The 20,455-nt window shown below is 50.7% G+C and overlaps 1 protein-coding gene across 1 annotated transcript in view; it reads right to left on the bottom strand.

The window, feature by feature from the left end:
* Positions 1–20,455, bottom strand: part of FLACC1 (flagellum associated containing coiled-coil domains 1) — a 71,148-nt gene that overhangs the window by 32,156 nt on the left and 18,537 nt on the right. Inside the window, exons 6-10 of the mRNA XM_088465255.1 lie at positions 20,094–20,150; positions 12,669–12,762; positions 12,481–12,542; positions 7,017–7,114; positions 3,967–4,019 (exon numbers count right to left, since the gene is read on the bottom strand). Of these exons, the coding sequence (XP_088321381.1) occupies positions 3,967–4,019; positions 7,017–7,114; positions 12,481–12,542; positions 12,669–12,762; positions 20,094–20,150 (364 nt within the window). The remainder of the gene's footprint in view (positions 1–3,966; positions 4,020–7,016; positions 7,115–12,480; positions 12,543–12,668; positions 12,763–20,093; positions 20,151–20,455) is intronic.

The raw sequence follows: 20,455 nt of genomic DNA, 5'->3' as shown, positions 1-20,455 counted from the left end.
GGGATATGGTTAGGCTGGGGGTTTTAGGGGGAGGGATAGGGTTAGGCTGGAGGGGTGGGGACGGTATTAGGGGGAGGGATATGGTTAGGCTTGGGGTTTTAGGGGGAAAGATAGGGTTAGGCTGCAGGAGTGGGGGGGAGTTAGGGAGAGGGTTAGGCTGGGGGTAAGGGGGAGGGATAGGGTTAGGCTGGGGGGTAAGGGGGAGGGATAGGGTTAGGCTTTGTGGGAATGTGGGGGTTAGGGGGAGGGATAGGGTTAGGCTTTAGGGAGAGGCGGGTTAGGTTGTGGGAAAGATGGATTAGGGGAGGGATAGAGTTAGGCTGGAGGGGTGTTAGGTTGTGGGAAAGATGGATTAGGGTTAGGGGGATGGATAGGGTTAGGCTGGAGGGGATGGTGGGGTTAGGGGGAGGGATAGGGTAAGGCTGGGGGGTGGGGGGGTGGGGGGTTAGGGGGAGGGATAGGGTTAGGCTGGGGGGTGGGGGGGAGGGATAAGGTTAGGCTGCAGGGGTGGGGGGGAGGGATAGGGTAAGGCTGGGGGGGTGTTAGGGTTAGGTTAGGGGGAGGGATATGGTTAGGCTGGGGGTTTTAGGGGGAAAGATAGGGTTAGGTTGCAGGGGTGGGGGGGAGTTAGGGAGAGGCGGGTTAGGTTGTGGGAAAGATGGATTAGGGTTAGGCTGGAGGGGATGGGGGGGTTAGGGGGAGGGATAGTGTTAGGCTGGAGTGGTTGGGGGTGTTAGGGGGAGGGTCAGGGTTAGGCTGGGGGGGTGGGGGAGTTAGGGAGAGGCAAGTTAGGTTGTGGGAAAGATGGATTAGGGTTAGGGGAGGGATAGGGTTAGGCTGGGGGGTAAGGGGGAGGGATAGGGTTAGGCTGGTGGGGATGGGGGGGTTAGGGGGAGGGATAGGGTTAGGCTGGGGGGTAAGGGGGAGGGATAGGGTTAGGCTGGTGGGGATGGGGGGTGTTAGGGGGAGGGTCAGGGTTAGGCTGGGGGGGTGGGGGGTTAGGGGGAGGGATAGGGTTAGGCTGGGGGGTAAGGGGAAGGGATAGGGTTAGGCTGGTGGGGATGGGGGGGTTAGGGGGAGGGATAGGGTTAGGCTGGGGGGTAAGGGGGAGGGATAGGGTTAGGCTTTTTGGGGATGTGGGGGTTAGGGGGAGGGATAGGGCTAGGCTGGAGGGGTGTTAGGGTAAGGTTGTGGGAAAGATGGATTAGGGTTAGGGGGAGGGATAGGGTAAGGCTGGGGGGGGTGGGGGGTTAGGGGGAGGGATAGGGTTAGGCTGGGGGGTGGGGGGTTAGGGGGAGGGTTAGGCTGGAGGGGATGGGGGGTTAGGGGGAGGGATAGGGTAAGGGTGGGGGGTTAGGGGGAGGGATAGGTTTAGGCTGCAGGGGTGGGGGGGGGGATAGGGTAAGGCTGGGGGGGTGTTAGGGTTAGGTTAGGGGGAGGGATATGGTTAGGCTGGGGTTTTAGGGGGAAAGATAGGGTTAGGCTGCAGGGGTGGGGGGGAGTTAGGGAGAGGCGGGTTAGGTTGTGGGAAAGATGGATTAGGGTTAGGGGGAGGGATAGGGTTAGGTTGGAGGGGATGGTGGGGTTAGGGGGAGGGATAGGGTTAGGCTGGGGGGTAAGGGGGAGGGATAGGGTTAGGCATAGGGTGGGTGGGGGGGTTAGGGAGAGGCGGGTTAGGTTGTGGGAAAGATGGATTAGGGTTAGGGTTAGGCTGGAGGGCTTGGGGGGTTAGGGGGAGGGATAGGGTTAGGCTGCAGGGGTGGGGGGGAGGGATAGGGTAAGGCTGGGGTGGTGTTAGGGTTAGGTTGTGGGACAGATGGATTAGGGTTAGGGGGAGGGATAGGGTTAGGCTGGAGGGGTGGGGGGGTTAGGGGGAGGGTTAGGGTTATGCTGGAGGGGTGGGGGGGTTAGGGGGAGGGTTAGGCTGGAGGGGTGGGGGGGTTAGGGGGAGAGATAGGGTTAGGCTGCAGGGGTGGGGGGGAGGCATAGGGTAAGGCTGGGGGGTGTTAGGGTTAGGTTGTGGGACAGATGGATTAGGGTTAGGGGGAGGGTTAGAGTAAGAGTTAGTCATTCGTATACTTTATATAAAATTCTGTTGGCATCCTGACCGTTAGGAACTAGTACCCAACCCCCCATAGGCTACAGCAGCACTACCGCCATCTACAGCTAGTGTAACTGGGGGGGCGCATTGTATCCCCCATAGAAACCTATAGGTGTTGCGGCTGCTGTCAAAAACATTAAGGGGATAGTTACTATTTGCGGGTATCCCACAAAAACGGGTGTTTCCGGGGAATATACTGCAAATAATGATAAATAGGCCCCATAGTCACTGACTGAGGAAACGCTGCTGCGCTGTGGGCCCAGAATTATCTATAGGTTGAGGCGGAACAGAAGCCACCAGATCATGGGAACGCGGGGTGGTGCCTGGATGGTACATACCAGTATCTGAGCGCAGCACCCCTCCCGTATAACAGGCGTATACTGTATTCTTATTCAGATCATAGAGATCTTGGTAAAATGTATTTGCAGATAATGAATGTTTCTTACATTTCTCTACACCCAGCCAGGACATCGTACACACTGACTGACAACTGGCCGGACATAGGGACATCTCCCACACTGACTGACAACTGGCCGGACATAGGGACATCTCCCACACTGACTGACAACTGGCCGGACATAGGGACATCGTACACACTGACTGACAACTGGCCGGACATAGGGACATCTCCCACACTGACTGAAAACTGGCCGGACATAGGGACATCTCCCACACTGACTGACAACTGGCCGGACATAGGGACATCTCCCACACTGACTGACAACTGGCCGAACATAGGGACATCGTACACACTGACTGACAACTGGCCGGACACAGCTCATCTATAGCAATAAGGACATCGGGACATCGTACACACTGACTGACAACTGGCCGGACATAGGGACATCTCACACACTGACTGACAACTGGCCGGACACAGCTCATCTATAGCAATAAGGACATCGGGACATCGTACACACTGACTGACAACTGGCCGGACATAGGGACATCGTACACACTGACTGACAACTGGCCGGACACAGCTCATCTATAGCAATAAGGACATCGGGACATCGTACACACTGACTGACAACTGGCCGGACATAGGGACATCTCCCACACTGACTGACAACTGGCCGGACATAGGGACATCTCCCACACTGACTGACAACTGGCCGGACATAGGGACATCTCCCACACTGACTGAAAACTGGCCGGACATAGGGACATCTCCCACACTGACTGACAACTGGCCGGACATAGGGACATCTCCCACACTGACTGACAACTGGCCGGACATAGGGACATCGTACACACTGACTGACAACTGGCCGGACACAGCTCATCTATAGCAATAAGGACATCGGGACATCGTACACACTGACTGACAACTGGCCGGACATAGGGACATCTCACACACTGACTGACAACTGGCCGGACACAGCTCATCTATAGCAATAAGGACATCGGGACATCGTACACACTGACTGACAACTGGCCGGACATAGGGACATCGTACACACTGACTGACAACTGGCCGGACACAGCTCATCTATAGCAATAAGGACATCGGGACATCGTACACACTGACTGACAACTGGCCGGACATCGGGACATCGTACACACTGACTGACAACTGGCCGGACATAGGGACATCGTACACACTGACTGACAACTGGTCGGACATAGGGACATCTCCCACACTGACTGACAACTGGCCGGACATAGGGACATCGTACACACTGACTGACAACTGGCCGGACATAGGGACATCGTACACACTGACTGACAACTGGTCGGACACAGCTCATCTATAGCAATAAGGACATCGGGACATACGGACATGGGGACATGGGGACATACGGACATGGGGTTGTCTACTTATTCTTCCAAAAGTATGAAACTAAAGCAATAGTCACATTTACCTGGTAGGTCTTAAAGGAACCTTTCAGAAAATGAAATTCCTTTTGCAGCTCCTCTGTATAAATAAAATGCAGAACAAATAATGTTACAGGCAGAAAGTAGCTACAGACATTCACATGTATCACATCCAGCCTCAGAATTTGTACAATGTCAAGCGGTTTGTGTACAGGATCTCGGCGGTGACAATGCCCGCTCCAGAATCCTGACTGTTTAAATCCTGATGTATGTTGGTAAGTATCCTAACCCTCACCCTTACCCACCCCTCCCGTAGCCTAACCCTCACCCTTACCCACCTTTCCCGTATCCTAATCCTCACCCTTACCCACCCCTCCCGAAGCCTAACCCTCACCCTTACCCACCTTTCCCGTATCCTAATCCTCACCCTTACCCACCCCTCCCGTAGCCTAACCCTCACCCTTACCCACCTTTCCCGTATCCTAATCCTCACCCTTACCCACCCCTCCCGAAGCCTAACCCTCACCCTTACCCACCTTTCCCGTATCCTAATCCTCACCCTTACCCACCCCTCCCGTAGCCTAACCCTCACCCTTACCCACATTTCCCGTATCCTAATCCTCACCCTTACCCACCCCTCCCGTAGCCTAACCCTCACCCTTACCCACCTTTCCCGTATCCTAATCCTCACCCTTACCCACCCCTCCCGTAGCCTAACCCTAACCCTTACCCACCCTTCCCATAGCCTAACCCTTACCCTGACCCGCCCATCCCGTATCCTAACCCTTACCCACCCTTCCCGTAGCCTAGCCCACCCTTCCCGCAGTCTCCTAACCTTAACCCCCCCGCAACCTATCCCTAACCCTCCCCTCCCCTCTCGCGGCCTAACCCCTCACTGTTGGGATTGTGACCATCAATATCCCTCAGGTTGTATTCTGATGACCGTTGGGATTCCAGAGCCGGTATGCTGACCGCATCTTGTAAAAACAGCTTACATAAAGAGGGGCACCTTTTGGGAGGGTTTCCATGTGCTGAAAACAGCATTTTCAGTGTGTCTGTCCTGTAATCCTGCCTACCAGCACTGTCAGTGTGTCTGTCCTGTAATCCTGCCTACCAGCACTGTCAGTGTGTCTGTCTGTCCTGTGAGCCTGTCTCCCAGCACTGTCAGTGTGTCTGTCCTGTAATCCTGCCTACCAGCACTGTCAGTGTGTCTGTCCTGTGAGCCTGTATTCCAGCACTGTCAGTGTGTCCGTCTGTCCTGTGAGCCTGTCTCCCAGCACTGTCAGTGTGTCTGTCTGTCCTGTGAGCCTGTCTCCCAGCACTGTCAGTGTGTCTGTCCTGTAATCCTGCCTACCAGCACTGTCAGTGTGTCTGTCCTGTGAGCCTGTATTCCAGCACTGTCAGTGTGTCCGTCTGTCCTGTGAGCCTGTCTCCCAGCACTGTCAGTGTGTCTGTCTGTCCTGTGAGCCTGTCTCCCAGCACTGTCAGTGTGTGTCCTGTGAGCCTGTCTCCCAGCACTGTCAGTGTGTCTGTCCTGTGAGCCTGTCTCCCAGCACTGTCAGTGTGTCCGTCTGTCCTGTGAGCCTGTCTCCCAGCACTGTCAGTGTGTCTGTCCTGTGAGCCTGTCTCCCAGCACTGTCAGTGTGTCTGTCCTGTGAGCCTGTCTCCCAGCACTGTCAGTGTGTCTGTCCTGTGAGCCTGTCTCCCAGCACTGTAAGTGTGTCTGTCCTGTGAGCCTCTCCCAGCACTGTCAGTGTGTCTGTCTGTCCTGTGAGCCTGTCTCCCAGCACTGTCAGTGTGTCTGTCCTGTGAGCCTGTCTCCCAGCACTGTCAGTGTGTCTGTCTGTCCTGTGAGCCTGTATTCCAGGACTGTCAGTGTGTCTGTCCTGTGAGCCTGTATTCCAGGACTGTCAGTGTGTCTGTCCTGTGAGCCTGTATTCCAGGACTGTCAGTGTGTCTGTCCTGTGAGCCAGTCTCCCAGCACTGTCAGTGTGTCTGTCCTGTGAGCCTGTCTCCCAGCACTGTCAGTGTGTCTGTCTTGTGAGCCGCTCTTCCAGCATTGTCAGTGTGTCTGTCCTGTAATCCTGCCTACCAGCACGGTCAGTGTGTCTGTCCTGTGAGCCTGTATTCCAGCACTGTCAGTATGTCTGTCCTGTGAGCCTGTATTCCAGCACTGTCAGTGTGTCTGTCCTGTGAGGCTGTATTCCAGGACTGTCAGTGTGTCTGTCCTGTGAGCCTGTCTCCCAGCACTGTCAGTGTGTCTGTCCTGTGAGCCTGTCTCCCAGCACTGTCAGTGTGTCTGTCCTGTGAGCCTGTCTTCCAGCATTGTCAGTGTGTCTGTCCTGTGAGCCTGTCTCCCAGCATTGTCAGTGTGTCTGTCCTGTGAGCCTGTCTCCCAGCACTGTCAGTGTGTCTGTCCTGTGAGCCTGTATTCCAGCACTGTCAGTGTGTCTGTCCTGTGAGGCTGTATTCCAGCACTGTCAGTGTGTCTGTCCTGTGAGCCTGTCTCCCAGCACTGTCAGTGTGTCTGTCCTGTGAGCCTGTCTTCCAGCATTGTCAGTGTGTCTGTCCTGTGAGCCTGTCTCCCAGCACTGTCAGTGTGTCTGTCCTGTGAGCCTGTATTCCAGCACTGTCAGTGTGTCTGTCCTGTGAGGCTGTATTCCAGGACTGTCAGTGTGTCTGTCTGTCTGACCTGTGAGCCTGTATTCTAGCACTGTCATTGACTTCCTGTCAATCACTCTGTGATGGGTCTGCGTAGTGACTGCCATTGCAGTCCCGATCGTAGTGGAGTGTTTGTGCACACGCACTGCATGCGCAATATGCTGATCCTTGCCAAATCAGGCCCCCTGTACACTGTATAGCACCAATATATTACAGTTCTAGATTTATACATATACATACGGTTGTAGGCTCTGCCACGTGGTGAAGCATGAAGATGAAATAAGCAAAACATGAGTTCATATTATATTCATATATGGTGATGGCAAGCGAACGGTTTTATTTCCAGTGAAGCCCTAAACGATGGCGATCCCAATGTCTTTCTGTGATTGCCGCCTCTCCTTAACCCAGATACTCTACAATGACGCATCATGATTACCGTATTTCTTTGTAGCCTCTTCACTCTCCTGTGCAAGTGTAGCGCTGTCCTCACGTTGAAGTGCGCGGAGCTCAGCAGCGTGTTTCTCCTGCAGAATCCTGGACAGGCCACAATGTTAGATGAGTCTCTGATAAATAATTATTATACTTTATTTATAAAGCTCTAACATATTACGCAGTGCTGCATCAGGGCTCCAGCAGAGTGGCCACACGGGGGACTTACCGTTCCAGCAGAGTGGCCACACGGGGGAGTTACCGTTCCAGGAGAGTGGCCACACGGGGGAGTTACCATTCCAGTGGAGTGGCCACTTGGGGGAGTTACCTTCCAGCCGAGTGGCCACACGGGGGAGTTACCGTTCCAGGAGAGTGGCCACACGGGGGAGTTACCATTCCAGTTGAGTGGCCACACGGGGGAGTTACCATTCCAGCAGAGTGGCCACACGGGGGAGTTACCATTCCAGTTGAGTGGCCACACGGGGGAGTTACCGTTCCAGGAGAGTGGCCACACGGGGGAGTTACCATTCCAGTTGAGTGGCCAACTGGGTCACTCTTGAGCTCCACCTGCATGTAGCTCTGCAGCTGTGTGTAACAGAGAGGTGAGGTCACTCTGTCTTCTGTGGAGGGCTGGCAGGGGGGCAATGAATCAATGTGTGTTTTATTCTTGGGGACAATGTGTGTGTTTTTTTATTCCTGTGGGGACCAATGTATTCATTATGGATATAGTTGTATTGGGGGAACACACTCTTGCACAGGGTGATAGTGGACCTGGAGCCGGCCCTGCTTTGTATATTAAGGGACCATGGTACAAACAGGTTACACTACATCCCATGACATGAAACAGAATACTGACAGCCCTACCCACGGGAGCTTACAATCATAACGCTACATACACAGATATTAATGCGCTGACTAGAGTGGAAACTGCTGTACATTAGCTGCTTCCTGCCATGGATACACTTTATTATCATTATTATCCATTACAGTATATGGCCCCACAAGGGCTCTGCGGCACCTTACACAGGAGTGAGATAACAGTGACTTACAGTACAGAACAATACAGGACAAGGACACGGTGTATATACATTACTGATCATAACACTCACACTAAGCAGCAGGGAGTCAGCAACCAAGTGTTCTGCAGCTGCTTACACAGTACATACACTAATAACTGACAAGGAACCAGTGACTTATAGTACAATACAGGACAAGGACACGGTGTATATACATTGCTGCATTACTGATCATAACACTCACACTAAGCAGCAGGGAGTCAGCAACCAAGTGTTCTGCAGCTGCTTACACAGTACATACACTAATAACTGACAAGGAACCAGTGACTTATAGTACAATACAGGACAAGGACACGGTGTATATACATTGCTGCATTACTGACCATAACACTCACACTAAGCAGCCAGGAGTCAGCAACCAAGTGTTCTGCAGCTCCTTACACAGTACATACACTAATAACTGACAAGGAACCAGTGACTTATAGTACAATACAGGACAAGGACATGGTGTATATACATTGCTGCATTACTGATCATAACACTCACACTAAGCAGCAGGGAGTCAGCAACCAAGTGTTCTGCAGCTGCTTACACAGTACATACATTAATAACTGACAAGGATCCAGTGACTTATAGTACAATACAGGACAAGGACACGGTGTATATACATTGCTGCATTACTGACCATAACACTCACACTAAGCAGCCAGGAGTCAGCAACCAAGTGTTCTGCAGCTCCTTACACAGTACATACATTAATAACTGACAAGGAACCAGTGACTTATAGTACAATACAGGACAAGGACACGGTGTATATACATTGCTGCATTACTGATCATAACACTCACACTAAGCAGCCAGGAGTCAGCAACCAAGTGTTCTGCAGCTCCTTACACAGTACATACATTAATAACTGACAAGGAACCAGTGACTTATAGTACAATACAGGACAAGGACACGGTGTATATACATTGCTGCATTACTGATCATAACACTCACACTAAGCAGCAGGGAGTCAGCAACCAAGTGTTCTGCAGCTCCTTACACAGTACATACATTAATAACTGACAAGGAACCAGTGACTTATAGTACAATACAGGACAAGGACATGGTGTATATACATTGCTGCATTACTGACCATAACACTCACACTAAGCAGCAGGGAGTCAGCAACCAAGTGTTCTGCAGCTCCTTACACAGTATATACACTAATACCTGACAAGGAACCAGTGACTTATAGTACAATACAGGACAAGGACACGGTGTATATACATTGCTGCATTACTGACCATAACACTCACACTAAGCAGCAGGGAGTCAGCAACCAAGTGTTCTGCAGCTCCTTACACAGTACATACATTAATAACTGACAAGGAACCAGTGACTTATAGTACAATACAGGACAAGGACACGGTGTATATACATTGCTGCATTACTGACCATAACACTCACACTAAGCAGCAGGGAGTCAGCAACCAAGTGTTCTGCAGCTCCTTACACAGTACATACATTAATAACTGACAAGGATCCAGTGACTTATAGTACAATACAGGACAAGGACACGGTGTATATACATTGCTGCATTACTGATCATAACACTCACACTAAGCAGCAGGGAGTCAGCAACCAAGTGTTCTGCAGCTGCTTACACAGTATATACACTAATACCTGACAAGGAACCAGTGACTTATAGTACAATACAGGACAAGGACACGGTGTATATACATTGCTGCATTAGTGATCATAACACTCACACTAAGCAGCAGAGCGCTTGGTGCCTTAGTGGGGAGTAAGTAGTGTAAGATAGGGGGCGGGATGTACTAAATGGGAAATTCTATTGCTGGCGTTACCCTATAGAAGCCTATGGGCTTCTAACGCATCGCGCTGGTATGGGGATCCGATCGGATCCCTCCCAGCATGCCCCACGGCTGCCTTGTCACTCTGCGCATGTGCAGATGGAGTCCCAGGTCATAAACTCAGAAGTCCAGGGCGCAGCGCTGATCACAAAGGACAGTTCTTATAGGTAGAGCGGTCCTTTGCAGTAATGATTGCATATGTTAGTACATATGCGATCAGTAGGGATGCGGTGACTGGCAGTATGTACTCTGCAAGGTTAGTACATATATGATCAGTAGGGATGCGGTGACTGGCAGTATGTACTCTGCAAGGTTAGTACATCCCACCCAGTATAAGTAAGGAAAGGAGAAGCACATGAGGGAAGGGGTGCCGGACTATAGATAGACAGTAAAAAGGTAGATAAGGTCTAGATAGACACCAGATGTTAGACAGTCAATAGGTTGACAAGGACAAAAAGTTGACACAAAGGTCGGCATGCACAAATGGTCGACCAGGTCAAAAGGTTAACGCAAACATGGCCAACACGTGAAATTTTGTTTGTTAGGGATAGGATTAGGGTTAGGCACTTACCAGAGGGTTAGGCACTAGACGGGATGGTTAGGGTCAGGCACCAGGAGGGAGGGTTAGGGTCAAGCACCACGAGGGGGTGTTAGGGTCAGGCACCAGGAGGGGGGGTTAGGGTTAGGCACCAGGAGGGGGGGTTAGGGTCAGGCACCAGGAGGGAAGGTTAGGGTTAGGCACCAGGAGGGGAGGTTAGGGTCAGGCACCAGGAGGGGGGTTAGGGTCAAGCAACAGGAGGGGGGGTTAGGGTCAGGCACCAGGAGGGGGGGTTAGGGTCAGGCACCAGGAGGGGGGTTAGAGTTAGGCACCAGGAGGGGGGGTTAGGGTCAGGCACCAGGAGGGGGGTTAGGGTCAAGCAACAGGAGGGGGGGTTAGGGTCAGGCACCAGGAGGGGGGGTTAGGGTCAGGCACCAGGAGGGGGGGTTAGGGTCAGGCACCAGGAGGGAGGTTAGAGTTAGGCACCAGGAGGGGGGGTTAGGGTCAGGCACCAGGAGGGAGGGTTAGGGTTAGGCAACAGGAGGGAGGGTTAGGCACTAGAAGGAATGGTTAGGGTCACGCACCTACCCCAATGGTTAGGGTTAGGCACCAGGCGGGAGGGTTAGGGTGAAGATTAGGGCTTCTGTCCCAGTCAACCTATTGACTGTCTAACATCTGGTGTCTATCTAGACCTTATCTACCTTTTTACTGTCTATCTGTTAATCCACACCAGAGGGAAGAGGGCCCTGCTTATGAGCACTTACATTCTAAATGGTAGGGTTAGAGGGCAGGAGTGACAGAGATGGGTTTGACAGGGAGGAGGGAGCATGGAGCAGCAGATTAGAATGGGAGCTGGATGCCTTTGGTTTTGAGAGCCCGTTTGAAGGATTGTAGAGAGGTGGAGAGTCTGATGGGGAGAGGGAGAGAGTTCCAAAGGTCAGGAGCAGCACGGGCAAAATCTTGGAGGCGGGAGTGAGTGGAAGTAATCAGTTGGCAGGAGAGGCGGCATTTGGTGAGTGAAGTGGGCGGACAGGAGTGTGAAGGGAGATGAGAACAGAGATGTAAATGGGAGAGGAATGGGTGAGGGCTCTGTGAGTGTGAGAAGCTTGTATTGGACTCTGAACGTTTCTGACGCAGTATTAGAAGGACGAATGTTAGAATCTGATTGGTCATTGCTGGTGACAGCGCCTTTTTCTGCGGAATAGTTTTCATTCATATCCACTAGTTAGTTACAGTTCTTACTGTCCGAGGCAGTTTTTTGAGAGTTGAATGCAGGTACAGGTTGAGTCTCCCATATCCAAAATGCTTGGGACCTAGGGGCATTTTGGATAACGGAATATTCCGTATTTTGGAATAATTGCATATCATAATGAAATATCTTGGGAATGGGACCCCAATATACACACAGAATGCATTTATGTGTTATATACACCTTATACACAGCCTGAAGGTAATTTTATACAATATTTTTAATAATTTGTGCCTCAAACTAAGTTTGTGTGCATTGAACCATCAAAAATCAAAGGTTTCATTATCTCAGTCATTCCAAAATAATTCTGTATTTCGGAATATTTGGATATGGGAGTCTCAACCTGTAATTCCTCCCACATTGTGGGCAATGGAAAACCGTATGCAATGTCGTACACATCCCTGCGCTCGGAGCACCCCTGTATGTTTGTTATCAGATCCGTCATCATTGCTCGCATCCGCCCTATACCTGGGGCATCAGGAACAATGACAGGTCTGCACCGCTCTGTATAATCATCATTTCCGCCCTCACTGAGCACTGGCTGGTAACGGGGTGTCCGCACAAAGGCCGCTACGCCCCATCAGCTGCAAGTGGAGATGAGACTGAAATGCATACAGCACCGCATTACCCGTACACTACGCTCTGGAGAATGCGCAGGGGGAAAACACGCAGGATGCGTCCGCAAACATGGCAGCTATTCATCTCTCCATCAGCCCCTTAGTGTGCCCCATACTCGCTGGTTCTGTACGCTTAGAGTATGAGAAATGTCATTATACAGTATACACGCCATATACAGTACACAGAGCGGCTACCTGCTCTCCTCCTGGTGTGTGATCTGTATCTCTGTAACTCTCTCCGACAGCTCTTTGGTCATCTAACAAAAAAGAAACATCTCTGAGTAACTATTGTAGTTAGTGGATGAGGACAGACAGCACATTGCGGATTACAGAGAGTTGTATAAGTAGGAGAGACCGTGAGAGGCCATGGAGGTCATCCTCACCCGTCTCCGCGTTCTCTGGTGCTCCGCCATCTCTTGCTGTAGCAGCGCAGTTAGTTTAGCGATCTGATCACGCAAATCCCCCACAATATCTTCCCTGTAAGAGATACAGATGGTCCTGAACACAGGAAATCCTGGAAAAACATGTAGCTAATTGTTTCGCACATAACATAATATAGATATAAAAGTCATAAAAATATAATTACCTTTAAAAATTAGTGACTGATTTATTTTTGGGGAATCATTGAATGGTGGTGCCGCAGTAAGTGATGCATCTTATCTACATTACTGTGGCTACATCCATCTTAGTCGGTCACTATCAGTGTTATTGCTGCTAGTTCAGTAGAATGAGAGCACTTATTACACTGCATCATGCAGACATATACTAATACAGCAGGAGAGTGAAACGCGTTAGTCAGTGTTATTGCTGCTAGTTTAGTAGAATGAGAGCTCTTATTACACTGCATCATGCAGACATATACTAATACAGCAGGAGGGTGAAATGCGTTAGTCAGTGTTATTGCTGCTAGTTCAGTAGAATGAGAGCACTTATTACACTGCATCATGCAGACATATACTAATACAGCAGGAGGGTGAAACGCGTTAGTCAGTGTTATCGCTGCTAGTTTAGTAGAATGAGAGCACTTATTACACTGCATCATGCAGACATATACTAATACAGCAGGAGGGTGAAATGCGTTAGTCAGTGTTATTGCTGCTAGTTCAGTAGAATGAGAGCACTTATTACACTGCGTCATACAGACATATACTAATACAGCAGGAGGGTTAAACGCGTCAGTGTTATTGCTGCTAGTTCAGTAGAATGAGAGCACTTATTACACTGCATCATGCAGACATATACTAATACAGCAGGAGGGTGAAACGCGTTAGTCAGTGTTATTGCTGCTAGTTTAGTAGAATGAGAGCACTTATTACACTGCATCATACAGACATATACTAATACAGCAGGAGGGTGAAATGCGTTAGTCAGTGTTATTGCTGCTAGTTTAGTAGAATGAGAGCACTTATTACACTGCATCATGCAGACATATACTAATACAGCAGGAGGGTGAAACGCGTTAGTCAGTGTTATTGCTGCTAGTTCAGTAGAATGAGAGCTCTTATTACACTGCATCATGCAGACATATACTAATACAGCAGGAGGGTGAAACGCGTTAGCCAGTGTTATTGCTGCTACTTTAGTAGAATGAGAGCACTTATTACACTGCGTCATGCAGACATATACTAATAAAGCAGGAAGGTGAAACGCATTAGCAGTGTTTCTGTTATATGAGGAGCTCCTATAGCTTTGGGTATATGTACGCAGACCGATTGCCATAAGAAGCTGCTGGTACTTTCTCAATACGAGTACACTCGGAATATACAAGGGGCATTATAGGAATCTATTAGAACAGAGCTGTATGGGGAGAATCTAGACTGATTTGTATTACACAGACAATCTGTCACTTGTTATAAGGTAACATTACACGAGGGCAGCTACTAATTAATTTGGTGCTTTTACTACTAAAAACTGCACCAACATTTCCAAGTAGCACTGACCACACTGCAGGAATAACATTTAATCACTATTTATGGGATTTATGTATATATTGCACATTTATTGGATTATCCTCATGTCGAAAGGATCGTTCGGAGATTTTGCTAAATAGGTTTCTGATATTTTTTTCATCATTTGTCATCGTGAATCATATGATTGGTGCCTAAAAGCCCTGAGGTCATGAGTTTAATTCCTGACCAAGGCACTATCCGAGCAGAGTTTGTACATTCTCCCTGTGCTTGCTGGGGCTTCTGGTTTCCTCCCATACTCCAAAAACATACTGGTAGGTTATTGGTTTGTAAGATAAAAAAAGTTAACTCTAGTGTGTGCCATGTGATAGGGAATGTAGAGTGTAAGCTCTCCTGGGACAGGGACTGATGTGAGTGGCATATTCTCTGTATAGCGCTGTGGAATATGTGTGCGCTATATAAATAAATAATAGATATTATATTGCCACACCTCTGCAATTATTGGCACACACCATGGCAATTATTTGTCACATCTGTTAAAACTTCTTATTGGTATTTAGGATTATACAATTTTCCAAATTACAATTGATTATTAGATTACTGGAGTTGTTAAAGCAATAAAATAACTAAATGAAAATAAAGTATTAAAAGTGACGTTGTCAATGACCTTGTACTTTGAAAGAAAACAATTTGGCTTCCAGACAATAAGAACCTTTTTTAATTATTAACTGTATTGATAATAAATCCATCAATTCTGCAACAGTTTACAAGTGATGGCAAAAAGCCCAAAGCACGTGCACAGGTTACAGGCCCAGACCAGTGACAATAGGACACAGACAGGTGGTCACTGACAGTGGTGAGTCCCAGGCAGGCGCTCAGATCAGTCCTGTATTACAGAGAGAGGTTACAGGCCCAGACCAGTGACAATAGGACACAGACAGGTGGTCACTGAGAGTGGTGAGTTCCAGGCAGGCGCTCAGGATGTTCCTGTATTACAGAGAGAGGTTACAGGCCCAGACCTGTGACAATAGGACACAGACAGGTGGTCACTGAGAGTGGTGAGTCCCAGGCAGGCGCTCAGGACGTTCCTGTATTACAGAGACAGGTTACAGGCCAGACCTGTGACAATAGGACACAGACAGGTGATCACTGACAGTGGTGAGTTCCAGGCAGGCGCTCAGGACGTTCCTGTATTACAGAGAGAGGTTACAGGCCCAGACCTGTGACAATAGGACACAGACAGGTGATCACTAACAGTGGTGAGTTCCAGGCAGGCGCTCAGGACGTTCCTGTATTACAGAGAGAGGTTACAGGTCCAGACCTGTGACAATAGGACACAGACAGGTGGTCACTGAGAGTGGTGAGTCCCAGGCTGGCGCTCAGGACGTTCCTGTATTACAGAGAGAGGTTACAGGCCCAGACCTGTGACAATAGGAGATAGACAGGTGGTCACTGAGAGTGGTGAGTCGCAGGCAGGCGCTCAGATCAGTCCTGTATTACAGAGAGAGGTTACAGGCCAGACCTGTGACAATAGGACACAGACAGGTGGTCACTGAGAGTGGTGAGTCCCAGGCAGGCGCTCAGATCAGTCCTGTATTACAGAGGGAAGTTACAGGCCCAGACCTGTGACAATAGGACATAGACAGGTGGTCACTGAGAGTGGTGAGTCCCAGGCAGGCGCTCAGGACGTTCCTGTATTACAGAGAGAGGTTACAGGCCCAGACCTGTGACAATAGGACACAGACAGGTGGTCACTGACAGTGGTGAGTTCCAGGCAGGCGCTCAGGATGTTCCTGTATTACAGAGAGAGGTTACAGGCCCAGACCTGTGACAATAGGACACAGACAGGTGGTCACTGACAGTGGTGAGTTCCAGGCAGGCGCTCAGAATGTTCCTGCATTACAGAGAGAGGTTACAGGCCCAGACCTGTGACAATAGGACACAGACAGGAGGTCACTGAGAGTGGTGAGTCCCAGGCAGGCGCTCAGGACGTTCCTGTATTACAGAGACAGGTTACAGGCCAGACCTGTGACAATAGGACACAGACAGGTGATCACTGACAGTGGTGAGTTCCAGGCAGGCGCTCAGGACGTTCCTGTATTACAGAGAGAGGTTACAGGCCCAGACCTGTGACAATAGGACACAGACAGGTGATCACTAACAGTGGTGAGTTCCAGGCAGGCGCTCAGGACGTTCCTGTATTACAGAGAGAGGTTACAGGTCCAGACCTGTGACAATAGGACACAGACAGGTGGTCACTGAGACTGGTGAGTCCCAGGCTGGCGCTCAGGACGTTCCTGTATTACAGAGAGAGGTTACAGGCCCAGACCTGTGACAATAGGAGATAGACAGGTGGTCACTGAGAGTGGTGAGTCGCAGGCAGGCGCTCAGATCAGTCCTGTATTACAGAGAGAGGTTACAGGCCAGACCTGTGACAATAGGACACAGACAGGTGGTCACTGAGAGTGGTGAGTCCCAGGCAGGCGCTCAGATCAGTCCTGTATTACAGAGGGAAGTTACAGGCCCAGACCTGTGACAATAGGACATAGACAGGTGGTCACTGAGAGTGGTGAGTCCCAGGCAGGCGCTCAGGACGTTCCTGTATTACAGAGAGAGGTTACAGGCCCAGACCTGTGACAATAGGACACAGACAGGTGGTCACTGACAGTGGTGAGTTCCAGGCAGGCGCTCAGGATGTTCCTGTATTACAGAGAGAGGTTACAGGCCCAGACCTGTGACAATAGGACACAGACAGGTGGTCACTGACAGTGGTGAGTTCCAGGCAGGCGCTCAGAATGTTCCTGCATTACAGAGAGAGGTTACAGGCCCAGACCTGTGACAATAGGACACAGACAGGAGGTCACTGAGAGTGGTGAGTCCCAGGCAGGCGCTCAGATCAGTCCTGTATTACAGAGAGAGGTTACAGGCCCAGACCTATGACAATAGGACACAGACAGGTGGTCACTGAGAGTGGTGAGTCCCAGGCAGGCGCTCAGGACATTCCTGTATTACAGAGACAGGTTACAGGCCAGACCTGTGACAATAGGACACAGACAGATGGTCACTGAGAGTGGTGAGTCCCAGGCAGGCGCTCAGGACGTTCCTGTATTACTGAGACAGGTTACAGGCCAGACCTGTGACAATAGGACACAGACAGATGGTCACTGAGAGTGGTGAGTCCCAGGCAGGCGCTCAGATCAGTCCTGTATTACAGAGAGAGGTTACAGGCCCAGACCAGTGACAATAGGACACAGACAGGTGGTCACTGAGAGTGGTGAGTCCCAGGCAGGCGCTCAGATCAGTCCTGTATTACAGAGAGAGGTTACAGGCCCTGACCTGTGACAATAGGACACAGACAGGTGGTCACTGAGAGTGGTGAGTCCCAGGCAGGCGCTCAGGACATTCCTGTATTACAGAGAGAGGTTACAGGTCCAGACCTGTGACAATAGGACATAGACAGGTGGTCACTGAGAGTGGTGAGTCCCAGGCTGGCGCTCAGGACGTTCCTGTATTACAGAGAGAGGTTACATGCCCAGACCTGTGACAATAGGACACAGACAGGTGGTCACTGAGAGTGGTGAGTCCCAGGCAGGCACTCAGATCAGTCCTGTATTACAGAGAGAGGTTACAGGCCCAGACCTGTGACAATAGGACATAGACAGGTGGTCACTGAGAGTGGTGAGTCGCAGGCAGGCGCTCAGATCAGTCCTGTATTACAGAGAGAGGTTACAGGCCCAGACCTGTGACAATAGGACACAGACAGGTGGTCACTGAGAGTGGTGAGTCCCAGGCAGGCGCTCAGATCAGTCCTGTATTACAGAGAGAGGTTACAGGCCCAGACCTGTGACAATAGGACATAGACAGGTGGTCACTGAGAGTGGTGAGTCCCAGGCAGGCGCTCAGGACGTTCCTGTATTACAGAGAGAGGTTACAGGCCCAGACCTGTGACAATAGGACACAGACAGGTGGTCACTGACAGTGGTGAGTTCCAGGCAGGCGCTCAGGATGTTCCTGTATTACAGAGAGAGGTTACAGGCCCAGACCTGTGACAATAGGACACAGACAGGTGGTCACTGAGAGTGGTGAGTCCCAGGCAGGCGCTCAGGACGTTCCTGTATTACAGAGAGAGGTTACAGGCCCAGACCTGTGACAATAGGACACAGACAGGTGGTCACTGAGAGTGGTGAGTCCCAGGCAGGCGCTCAGATCAGTCCTGTATTACAGAGAGAGGTTACAGGCCCAGACCTGTGACAATAGGACACAGACAGGTGGTCACTGAGAGTGGTGAGTCCCTGGCAGGCGCTCAGGATGTTCCTGTATTACAGAGAGAGGTTACAGGCCCAGACCTGTGACAATAGGACACAGACAGGAGGTCACTGACAGTGGTGAGTTCCAGGCAGTCTCTCAGGACGTTCCTGTATTACAGAGACAGGTCACAGGCCCAGACCTGTGACAATAGGACACAGACAGGAGGTCACTGACAGTGGTGAGTCCCAGGCAGGCTCTCTGGACGTTCCTGTATTACAGAGACAGGTTACAGGCCCAGACCTGTGACAATAGGACACAGACAGGAGGTCACTGACAGTGGTGAGTCCCAGGCAGGCTCTCTGGACGTTCCTGTATTACTGAGAGAGGTTACAGGCCCAGACCTGTGACAATAGGACACAGACAGGAGGTCACTGAGAGTGGTGAGTCCCAGGCAGGGAGCTCAGGACATTCCTGTATTACTGAGAGAGGTTACAGGCCCAGACCAGTGACAATAGGACACAGACAGGAGGTCACTGAGTGGTGAGTCCCAGGCAGGGAGCTCAGGACATTCCTGTATTACTGAGAGAGGTTACAGGCCCAGACCTGTGACAATAGGACACAGACAGGAGGTCACTGAGAGTGGTGAGTCCCAGGCAGGGAGCTCAGGACGTTCCTGTATTACAGAGAGAGGTTACAGGCCCAGACCAGTGACAATAGGACACAGACAGGTGGTCACTGAGAGTGGTGAGTCCCAGGCAGGCGCTCAGATCAGTCCTGTATTACAGAGAGAGGTTACAGGCCCAGACCTGTGACAATAGGACACAGACAGGTGGTCACTGAGAGTGGTGAGTCCCAGGCAGGCGCTCAGGACGTTCCTGTATTACAGAGAGAGGTTACAGGCCCTGACCTGTGACAATAGGACACAGGTGGTCACTGAGAGTGGTGAGTCCCAGGCAGGCGCTCAGGACGTTCCTGTATTACAGAGAGAGGTTACAGGCCCTGACCTGTGACAATAGGACACAGACAGGTGGTCACTGAGAGTGGTGAGCCCCAGGCAGGCGCTCAGGACGTTCCTGTATTACAGAGAGAGGTTACAGGCCCTGACCTGTGACAATAGGACACAGGTGGTCACTGAGAGTGGTGAGTCCCAGGCAGGCGCTCAGGACGTTCCTGTATTACAGAGAGAGGTTACAGGCCCTGACCTGTGACAATAGGACACAGACAGGTGGTCACTGAGAGTGGTGAGTCCCAGGCAGGCGCTCAGGACGTTCCTGTATTACAGAGAGAGGTTACAGGCCCAGACCTGTGACAAGTAGTGAGAGAGAGAGACAGAATGAGAGTGTGTGTGCGCATGCTCCGGAGTGTCACCCACTTAATAATAAGTGCTAAGGGGCCCGGCTCCTCATAGGTATTGCCCTGAATGGGGGTGAGATGTATTGTTTTATGCTTTTGCTGATAATTAACGCTAATTTATGCTCATCTTTGGAACGCGTAGAGAAGACCCGGGTATTACACCCAGTCACTGCGCACTGACCAGGATGCTGCGGCCCATTCACACTGCAGGATGTTACAGTCAGCACTCGCAATATTAATATCCAGCTTCAGCTTCCAGTCATTTACTGTGTATATAACCTGATGCCGGTCTTTTCCTACCTTATCCATGAGGCTTCTTCTGTCTTCTGCTTCTGGGAATTTCCTTGTAGGAGAGGCCTGTAAGAGAATCCAGAGACAACTAAATGTAGGACATACTCTGGGGAGGTAACCACACGATGCCGGTAGGTTACCAGGGTAGGGGGCAGGGGGTAGGGTGCTGTAATAAAGTCACACAGCGCTGAATATGAAATGGACAGTTGTAGGAAAGCAGAGAGAGCTGTAATTGTGAGAACCATTTAGCTGAGTGCAATGAGCTGGTGACCAGGGGTGTAACTAGGGTATTTAGAGCCCAGGGCTAGATGAAAAATGGAGCCCCCCCTCCCCCCATGGGCCTGATTCAGAGCCGTTGCTAAGTTGCGCTT

This window comes from Taudactylus pleione, unplaced genomic scaffold (assembly GCF_031769625.1).
Source record: "Taudactylus pleione unplaced genomic scaffold, aTauple2 ptg001928l, whole genome shotgun sequence".
NCBI classification, from domain to species: domain Eukaryota; kingdom Metazoa; phylum Chordata; class Amphibia; order Anura; family Myobatrachidae; genus Taudactylus; species Taudactylus pleione.
Note: the sequence above shows the minus strand (reverse complement) of the source record. Positions and strands in the feature narration are given on the sequence as shown.